This window comes from Hibiscus syriacus, unplaced genomic scaffold (assembly GCF_006381635.1).
Source record: "Hibiscus syriacus cultivar Baekdansim isolate YM2019G1 unplaced genomic scaffold, ASM638163v2 tig00003194_pilon, whole genome shotgun sequence".
NCBI classification, from domain to species: domain Eukaryota; kingdom Viridiplantae; phylum Streptophyta; class Magnoliopsida; order Malvales; family Malvaceae; genus Hibiscus; species Hibiscus syriacus.
The window spans coordinates 206,682-217,621 of record NW_024061966.1 but is presented as its reverse complement, the minus strand read 5'-3'; the positions used below and the strand labels follow the sequence as shown (position 1 = coordinate 217,621).

General features: G+C 37.9%; 1 protein-coding gene across 1 annotated transcript; it reads right to left on the bottom strand.

Annotated features, from left to right (window-relative positions):
* Positions 1–315: 315 nt before the first annotated feature.
* Positions 316–6,380, bottom strand: LOC120175474 (NAC domain-containing protein 75-like). The gene is made up of 7 exons (XM_039182105.1): positions 6,212–6,380; positions 5,834–6,017; positions 5,207–5,709; positions 4,600–4,857; positions 4,182–4,262; positions 497–575; positions 316–395 (listed from the first exon to the last, which is right to left on the bottom strand). The coding sequence occupies exons 1-7, from the start codon at positions 6,335–6,337 to the stop codon at positions 316–318; spliced, it is 1,311 nt and encodes a 436-aa protein (XP_039038036.1). The 5' UTR covers positions 6,338–6,380.
* Positions 6,381–10,940: the final 4,560 nt, after the last annotated feature.

The window sequence follows — 10,940 nt, the reverse complement described above, 5'->3', positions numbered from 1 at the left end:
TTGATTGGGTGAGCATAATTTAATTATAGCTCCGCTGTCCTGTCCCCTTAGGTATTAGTAATATGATGGGTAAACTACATAAACAGTCACTAAAATTTGAGAAAGTTTTCATTTTCACACTAAACTTTCAAAAATTACTTATCACTAATGTTATTGATTTATAGTAAAATGGTCACTCGACGTTAACCGACTTTAACCTTAATAACAGAAATCTGAGTTAGATTGTTAAATGTTTAACTAGACCATTGACTGCCCCGTCGGAGAACCATTAGAATCTTTGTTTGATGATTTACAGATTTAGTCACTTTGGCAACTTTACGTTGGTGAAGAAGCACCTTCGACACCGACAGAGTCTGTGGCTGAGCAGAAGATCATCATAGTGGAGCATAAACCACCTGAAAAATCCAAATCAGAGGAGGCTAAAGTAGAGGAAAAGAAAGGAGAAGAGGAAAGCCAAAGGAAGATGCACCCAAAGCTGGAGAGAAACCAAACCCACCCTCGACGGAGACTAGTAAGTCTGAGGGAATAACTTCGTTGCCACTCCAGAGCTGCTGCCTCTGAAGACAACTCCTTCGCTGTTATAAGTGGAGAACCCTCTCCATTAGCGCATTAAGAAGAAAAAATAACGAAGGTAGCAGCAAAAATTATAGCTGATTTGGCTCCTTTTGATTATATTGGTGATACTTCGGTTGACTCTTTGACTTATTTTTAATAAGAAAATATTTTTTCTAAGATAACCCTTTAGTCAAATCTTCACCACTCCTTTCCACAAACACCTTTGTGCCGACCGTATTACAATTTCACCACTCCTTTCCGAGAACTATGTTTAAGGGTATTTATCGAAGCAAAACAAAATTTATAGGGTAAGCACAGAAAAAAAATGCAGTTTCTCGTGACTTATTTCTTCTACATTGTTCATTTGCTCTTCTTTCACATATATGGAAAAAGCTAGTCGCCCTGATTTATTTATATTGACCTCAACTCCGACACAAACACCGACTCCGACTCCGCAATATATAAACCTCACTGATTTACTCTGTGTGGCTAGTCCGTTTAACACATTACTTAATTACCTTGAATCAATTAACTCATTAACGCCTTCCAAAACCAAGCCAACAACACTGAACATGGCATTACGATTTTCTTACCCAAATACAGTTCATTCAAGGGTCTTTAAAAGCCATTAAAAGGACATGCTGCGAGTACGATAACCAATTTGGCATGAAGGTGAAAAGCTAGTTCTTTATTGGCTTGTTAAATTAAATTGAAGGTGTTTTAAACCATGTTTTATACAACATCAACAAAGTGATGAGCTTACACGTGAGATTAAATGAGTGCCTCATTTTGTTAGAAGACATTAATTAAGCAAAGGAGATGACTATCCAGCTCAGTTGGTAGAGCACAAGGTTCTTAACCTTGAGGTCGTGGAATCGAGTCACACGGAGGGTATTTCATAATTCGGAGGTCTTCTACGGAAGCTTATCTCAACCTGGTGTTGGGAGCAGCCTACTATCTTACCTCCCCTTATCCTATTACATATGGGAATAAGGGACAACCATTTCTTACAGTAATTAAGGAAAGACAAAGATTTGATTTGCATGCATGGGACACGGTATCTATTCCGATGAAAATAAGACAACCAGTTCCGAATGAGGGATAAAAATGAGTGACTTATGCAACATGGAGTGAGTAACTTTAGAATGAATTCTTTAACATATCTTTGCAAGCAACTGAACCTTTAGATTTTAGGGTAAGAAATAGAAATAAAAATAGTATGAAGATACTTGCACTAATGAACAAAATTGCAACCTTTTATTGCTACCAAGATGGTTCTTTGTTGGTTTGTTTTGCTTTAACAATTTGGACGTATAAAAATAGGATACGGTCTACGAGAACGGACGCGGTGCAGGTATGGTCACCGGATAGTGGTCGAAGTTCTAACTCATTCATGACAAGTTGAGTGCTTTTACTCGTTTCAATTTTTGGTTTTTGCTGCTACCTTCATTGATTTTTGCTCTTCTTTATGTGTTAATGGAGGGTTCTCTACTTCCTACAGCAGAGTAGTTGTCGTCGGAGTCGACGACTATTCTATTGAGTGACAGCGGTAGTTATGCCCTCAGATTTTCTAGTCTCTGCTGGGGGTGGGTTTGATTTCTCTCCAGCTTTGGGTGCTTCTTCCTTCGGCTTTCCTCTTCTACTTTCTTTTCTTCTACTTTCGTCTCCTCTGGTTTGAATTTTTCCGATGGTTTCTCTCCACTGTCTCGATCTTTTGCTCAGTCGCGGACTCTGTCGGTGTCGAAGCTGCTTCTTCATCAACATAAAATTACTGAAGTGACCGAATAATCGAACAAGGACTCTTGACGGTTCTCCAGGTGGGCAGTCAACGGTCCAACTCAGCTTTCCGTTAGTGAGGTTAACATTGATGATTTTGTTACAAATCGATAATTTTAATAATCAATTAATAACTTTTAAAAATTCAATGTGAAAAATGAAAACTTACTCAAAATTTTTCACGTAGTTTACCCTAATAAGATTGTAGGGGCAACGAAACAAAATTTTACTTCAAGTATGGGATTAGAATTTGACCATGTCACGAGAAGGTTATTTTATGATGGTGATGATGTTTTACAAATATTTTATTATTATTCAATGGTTTGCTTAATGGGTGTGATCAGGCTCTCGATGATCATATCTATATAAAAATATAGTTAAATATGTCAGTCGACTGTTAATATTTCTTCCGTATATTGTAGAAGAGCATACAATTAACAAAGTATCTTGAAACAAAAATTAGGGTAAACCATGCCAATAAAATTAAATAAAGGAAAGTATGCAAGTAATAAAATAATTAGGGTCAACTATTCCAATAGATAAAGACGATGATTTTGATGCATGGAGGTATTTGCTCCTATTTGTGAGAAGAGAGCAGCCTTTTCCCCTGCTCTTTTTCTTCTTTGTTTTCGCTTTCATTTTATTCTTTATTTCCAACAACATGAAACTATATTGTACCTCCCCCATTAAAACAACAAACTAGTACTAGCTTTTTTTCTCTTTCCTTGGGAAGGACTTGAGTGGTAATTATTTTGGACGCACTAGGAATGATGGTGAGGGTCAGGCCAGAAAGAGGAGTACTTGAACCATTCGGCTTCTTGTGGATTTGTGATTGATGACCCCTACCAATCAAACCAAACTTAGGGTTAGGGTTTTAACCACACAAACTCTTTCACCTAAAAACAACAAATGAAGAAGCTGCCCTTTTTTTGTCCACTCTGCAACCAACAAATCTCACGAGTCAACAAAATATGTTATGCATTCTTCCAAATTCTCGACCAAAACAGTAATGTTGATGCTATACCGTATTCTCTTTGTATATTTTACCCCATCATTTAGATTTAGATTTTTTTTCCTTTTCATTCTCTGTTGTTTATAGTCACAAAGGGGGCATTTCCCCCTTACTTTTACTACCCCTTTTAGCAACATATATTCAAATATAGGATAACTCTAGAATGTGTGACATAAATCGATGTGTACCAATAATGATGTATTATCGATATGCACCACTAATAAAAAATTATGACAAAATTTATAAATGGTCGTTAAATTTATTAAAATAATTTCATTTGTCATTAGATTTTTAAAAGTTATAAAATAAACATTAAACTTTGGATTTTTAATAAAAATAATAGGTAACGACAATGAAATATTGTTAAGGGGATGACATGACATACTAAATTAATAAGAAATATTTTATTTGACACCTCAATTATAACTAAAATTTCATTTTAACATTTTTTAACATTTTAAGTAATAATTTCACAAAAATTATAAAATTTAGATTTTTTTTAAAAATATTTATGAAAATAATTTATTTTTAAAATTAAAAATTATATTTTTTTTGAAAAAACTTTCATTCATCAAATTATTTTATAACTAAAAATTTATTAATCATGATTATATTTTTAGAATTAAAATTTTATAATTTTTGAGATAAAAAAATGTATTATCAAACAATATAATTATTTTTTATTAAACAATGTGATTCAAGTATTTGACTTTTGTTTAAGAAATTTAAACACAATTTTAAAAAAATACATACACCTAAAAATTATAGTTCCCTTGCTTAGTTGGTATTATGTCAAACAAGGGTCATGAGATTTCAGGATCAAAAAGTTCATACTCACTTCTTTGATGTCACTTGAAGTGCAACCCATTATTAGTTCTTCCAAACCTGTTACTGAACTTCCTCCAAGTTTATGATTTTGCTGCATTTATTCAATTCAACAAGGATTAAATGCAGTTCATTGTTCTAGAATCATATGTTTCAACAAGAATTAAAAACGGTTCATTGTTCCCGAATCAGGATCTTAACCTAAATGAAGCATGTATGATTGAGTTGCCCTTGAGCTTAACAATAAGTGTAGTTAATATTAGTAACATGCAGCATGTCCCCGAGTGAAAGCTGGGTTTTGAGAAACAAGTACCACGTAAAACTGTGGTTGCTCGAGAGAAAAGTTACTAATTGAAATGTTGATGGTTGATTATTATATGGGGAGAATTAATTGATAGAGTAGCGATGACGACGACGACGATGTATATTACCTGGAAACTTTCATTTTCAAGCATTATTCTGGAGACATGGAAGGAGTCCTCATCATCGAGGATGATGGAAGTGTGGTGGAGGGGTGGTGGCGGAGAGATGATAGTGGAAATGGGATGCGAAGGCCTGCTAATGTGGAACGCCGTGGTAGCAATCTGCTGCGGCTGATGATGATGATCATGGATAATCTGATTTGGCACCGCTTTCTCTTGGCCTTGAGTCGGAGTTTCCCTTGCAGCTGAAGTTTCTCCAATCCCCACCTGCAATGGACAAACCCCCCACCATGAAACTAAACATATTCCTTTTCTGTTACTACTACCCCTCTTTTAGGCCTTTCAAATTTTCTATTGTTTCTCTCTCAATATAGGTCCTATTTGGCGGGTGAAAAAGAAAGAATAGATAGCTCACGAAGGCAATCAAGTGAGGTCCATATAGATTTTGTTTTTTTTTAAATGCCGTATATGCAAGCAACCCTAAGCTTTACTTTTTATTTTATGTTAGATAAGAAAACTTTGATGTTTATCCTTTAATGAAAGTATTGGATGCATTCATAAAATTTACATGGTAGTGGGAGGAAACACGTGGAATATAAATGAAGGAAAAACGTACCTCGTGGAAGCTGAGAAGATGATCAGGTTTTAAATGTTGGATATCCATGGCACCGGCGAGGCTCGACAAAGCGACTTGGTGTCTGAGAGGGATGATTAATTGTTGCTTTGAAGAACAATTCCGGCGGTGGCTATCAAGGTGGATGTTTGTTCGTTCCGACCAGTTGCACTGCCTGGGTTGAGTCTGATAAAATATCTTGGACACCACAAGCTCTCCATCCTTCTCTTCCTCGTGTTGACCCAGATGATATTGGTGCATGACCCAATTAGTCTTTTCGGGTTTTCGGTTCTTTCCAAAATTAGTGTAGAGAACCAGGATTTTCTTGCACCCTTTTTGTTTGTCAGTCACCATGACAGGCCTTGTCTTGCCGGTTTTATGCCACCTCGTTTCGCCACCTTGCAACTCGCATTCGGTTTGGATTTTCCTTCTTTTTCTTGTCCCGGTTGTGTAAGCCTTTGGTGGTCTATGGAAGAAATGCCTGCTTAATCCATCTCTGCTCACTCCTGATATAAAACATTGTTAGGTTGACAATAAAGTAAGACCTAATTTTCAACCCCCCCCCCCCCCCCAAAAAAAAAAAAGTAAGACCTAACAGCATTGAAGGAAGCAAACACTATTGAAGACAACCTGGGAGTTTCTCAGGATGTGTGTAACAAATCCCGTCTTGTCCTTCAATCGTTGGGATGAACTCATCAATCAAAGGGTGAGACATGATGATGTCTTCTCTGGCTTCCACTTTTGCTTCGAGGTGTTGTATCAGTTCTTGATCTGTCGGATCAAACTTCACTCCTGCTGGTAGACCTAACCAGTCCTGCAATATTTTTTTCATTTTTCTGTTCAAATTAAAGCAAAAGGGAAGAATAAACAAAAGAAAGAGAACAATTGTTGGAATGTTGTTAAACAAACAACTTGACTATCCGAAAAATCCTTGATTAGAATACAAGTATAATTTGTCAATCAAAGGCTTGCTGTTGAAGCCAAGAATATTAGGAGATGAATCCGTACCGGTTTTCCTTGAAGCTTGTGTCCGCAACCGGGACAGTGCTGCATGGATCCACACAACTGATGCTCTTCGAGCTTTGCATCGATGAGATGGGAGCTGCTGATGGATTTCACATTACTCTTATTCATTGCTTCCGATATATTCCTTTTCTTTGGTGTCGGCAGAGCAGATGCTATCTTCCTGAAACCTTCTATGAAATAACCAACCCCACTACTCATAACTCATATCTATATCACACAAACCATAAGCCCTTTTTAGATCTGATACCCCTTAACAAACCCATTAGTTTTATAAATACATAAGCTCAAACTATGTAAATTTTAAATCTTATTTTATCCATAGTGAAAGAAAGAGGAAGAACAATTCATAACCACCAAATCTACTCAACAAACAGGAAAAAAGAAGAAGAAGAATCCATGTCATTTATGTAAACACACGTGCTTAATATCCTAAACCAATACTCACAAAAGAAATATGCAAAACCCAGATGAGAAATATTCTCCAAAAGAAGAAAATTTTAATTTTCTCACAAGGAACAAGTACTGCTTGTTGGATCATAAACTTGATCCATTATGGGAGCCTAAACCCAAACCCAAACTAAATTGATGTCATTACTTACATCATTTAATTAAAGATGTCATTGCTTACATCATTTAATTAATGATGTCATTGCTTACATCAATTTAGTTAGGTGAGAGTTAGATATTTGTTGAATTTGTAATGGTTTAAATTAGTTTATTTGTGTGGTGTAGGATTGTTCTTGAGTAGTATAAATACCCCTTCCCATTTTAGTTTTAAGCATCAAGAAAAATTAAGAGCTTCTAAGTGAGTGAAGAAGCAAAGTCTTATAAGAGTGAGTTGTAGTTCTTGTTTTTGAGTGAGAGTACTCTTGTAATATTTGTTTGAGTTTCAATAAAAGTTGTTTGTGTGAGCGTTTTATTTCCAACAAAGTGGTATCAGAGCGAGTTGGAAAGATCGAAGGTCTCGACGAGAGGAATACGCCGCTGCCAGAATTTTCTCAATCTGAGTTCTGACGCACCGCCACGCACCGCCGGAAGACTGCTGCCAGAAAATCGAGTTGACTCACCGAGTTGAGCCGATTCAGCCGAGTTGGAGCCCTTGACCGAGGTGTCCAAGTCCCTCCAAAGTTTTTTTTTTCATCGTTCCGGATTCATCCGTGCAATCGGATTTTACAAAATCTCATTATATTGAGAGATATGGCAAATGGTATGGCACCATTCCAAGTTCCGACACTCAACAACAACAACTACGACAATTGGAGTATCAAAATGAAGGCACTTCTTGGATCACAAGATGTGTGGGATATCATAGAGAAAGGCTATAATGAGCCTGCGGATGATGATGTTTTTGCTACTCTTACACCAGATCAAAAGACAACTTTGAAGGATTCAAGAAAGAGAGACAAGAAGGCTCTCTACCTCATCTATCAAGCATTAGATGATGATGGTTTTGAAAAGATTTCAAGTGCAAGCTCTAGCAAGGAAGCGTGGGAGAAGCTGCAAACCTCTTACAAAGGATCCGAGCAAGTGAAGAAGGTTCGTCTCCAAACATTAAGAGGTGAATTCGAATCCTTAAACATGAAAGCATCTGAGTCTATTTCAGATTATTTCTCAAGAGTAGTAGCTGTTTCTAATCAATTAAAAAGAAATGGTGAAAAGTTAGACGATGTGAGGATAATAGAGAAGATACTCCGTTCGTTGGATCCCAAATTTGAGCACATCGTCGTGACGATTGAAGAAACTAAAGACTTGGAAGAAATGAAGATCGAACAGCTCCAAGGATCATTGCAAGCATACGAAGAGAAGCATAAAAAGAAGCATGAGTTTACTGAGCAACTCCTCAAGCTGCAACTCAAGGATATGCATGAGAGCCAACGCAATGATAGAAACCAACGTGGCCAAGGCAGAGGTAGAGGCCATGGACGAGGTGGAAGTCGAGGTCGTGGACGAGGCTGGAATTACAACAATAACAATTCCAACAACAACTATGAGAAAGGAGAAAGCTCAACACGAGGCCGTGGAAGAATTAATCCAAACTCAAAGTATGACAAATCTCAAATTCGATGTTATAATTGTCAAAAATTTGGGCATTATGCTTCAGAATGTAGAGCTCCCAACAACAAAATTGAGGAGAAGGCCAATTACGTGGAGGAAAAGACAGATGGCAAAGAAACTCTTCTTCTAGCACGAAAGGAAACTGATGGTGGCCAAGCAAATTCCTGGTATCTTGACAGTGGTGCAAGCAATCACATGTGTGGAAGGAAAGACATGTTTGTGGAGCTAGACGAGTCAGTAAGTGGAAATGTTTCGTTTGGAGATGATTCCACAATAGCAGTGAAAGGGAGAGGTAACATTCTTATCCGTTTGAAAGATGGGAGACATCAATTTATTTCAAATGTCTACTATGTGCCCAATATGAAAAGTAACATTTTAAGTTTAGGGCAACTGGTAGAGAAAGGTTATGATATTCATATGATAATTATAATCTTTCTATAAAAGATGATAAGAATAACTTCATTGCTAAAGTGCCGATGTCAAAGAATAGAATGTTCTTGATCAACATACAAAATGATGTTGCAAAGTGCCTGAAAGCTTGCTACAAAGATGCATCATGGCTTTGGCATCTTCGATTTGGGCATCTCAATTTTGGAGGTCTAGAGCTATTATCTAAGAAGGAGATGGTGAAAGGACTACCTCACATCAACCATCCTGACCAACTCTGTGAAGGGTGTCTAGTCGGGAAACAATTCAGGAAAAGCTTTCCAAAGGAGTCAGAGACAAGAGCTAAGAAGCCACTTGAGCTCATCCATACCGATGTGTGTGGACCAATCAAGCCAAGTTCTCTCGGTAACAATAACTATTTTCTTCTCTTCATTGATGATTTTCAAGAAAAACCTGGGTATATTTCTTGAAACAGAAGTCAGAAGTTTTGAAGTATTCAAGAAGTTCAAAGCAGTGAGAGAGAAAGCGGTAGAAAGATCAAAGCCATGAGATCCGATCGAGGTGGAGAATTTACTTCCAGGGAGTTTCAAGAGTTCTGTGAAGCAAATGGAATTCGTCGACCAATGACAGTTCCTAGATCCCCCCAGCAAAATGGTGTGGCAGAAAGAAGAATAGAACAATCCTCGACATGGCACGAAGCATGCTCAAAAGCAAGAACTACCCAAAGAATTTTGGGCGGAAGCAGTATCGTGTGCAGTCTACTTGTCAAATCGATCTCCAACAAGAAGTGTATGGGGAAAGACACCGCAAGAGGCATGGAGTGGAAGAAAGCCTGGCATTTCCCACTTGAGAACCTTTGGAAGTATAGCCCATGTTCACGTACCAGACGAGAGAAGAACGAAGCTTGATGATAAAAGCGAGAGTTTTATCTTCATCGGCTATGATGCTAATTCGAAGGGCTACAAGTTGTACAATCCAGACAATAAGAAGTTTGTGATTAGTCGAGATGTGGTCTTCAACGAAGAAGGAGAATGGGATTTTAACTCCCATACAGATGACTTCAATTTCTTTCCTCAGTTTGAAGAAGATGAGCAGACAATGAGGGAGCAACTAGATGAATCTCAACAAGAGCTTGCAACTCCACCCACTTCACCAACATCAACCACTCAAGGAGACTCATCACCTTCATCATCGTCAAGTGGGAGTCAAGTGAAAGAGTTGTGCAACGCACAAGAAGCCTTAGAGATCTCTATGAGGTAACTGAACGACAAGATAATCTTACATTATTTTGTCTGTTTGCCGATTGTGAACCAGTGAGCTTTCAAGAAGCGGTACAAGAAAAGAAATGGAGAGATGCGATGGACGAAGAATCAAGGCCATCGAGAAGAATGACACATGGGAACTTACCTCACTTCCCAAGGAACATAAGGCGATAGGTGTCAAATGGGTGTACAAAACAAAGCAAAACGCCAAAGGAGAGATTGAAAGGCACAAGGCGAGGCTAGTTGCTAAAGGCTATAGTCAAAAGGCTGGAATTGACTATGATGAGGTATTTGCTCCTGTTGCTCGATTGGAGACTATCAGACTAATCATTTCTTTGGCAGCTCAAAACAAGTGGAAGATACAACAGATGGATGTAAAGTCCGCCTTCCTAAATGGAGTTCTTGAAGAGGAACTTTACATTCAGCAACCATCAGGCTATGAAGTCAAAGGGCATGAAGACAAGGTGTTGAAGTTGAAGAAGGCTCTTTACGGGCTAAAACAAGCACCAAGGGCATGGAATAGCCGAATCGACAAGTACTTCCAAGAGAATGGCTTCAACAAATGTCCCTACGAGCATGCTCTATATATCAAGATCAAAGATGAAGATATTTTGATCGTGCCTCTACGTGGACGATTTGATCTTCACTGGAAGCAACCCAAGCATGTTTAATGAATTCAAGGATGTGATGATGAAAGAATTCGAGATGACAGACATGGGGCTCATGGCGTACTACCTTGGCATTGAAGTTAAGCAACAAATGATGGAATTTTCATTTCACAGGAAAGCTATGCAAAGGAGATACTGAAGAAGTTCAAGATGGAGAACTGTAAGCCAATAAGCACACCGGCAGAATACGGGATCAAGATACCAAACATGAAGAAGGCGAAAGTGTAGATCCAACATTCTTCAAAAGTTTGGTAGGAAGTCTACGCTATCTAACTTGCACGAGACCCGATATTCTTCACGCAGTTGGATTGGTTAGTCGCTACATGGAATCCCCAACAA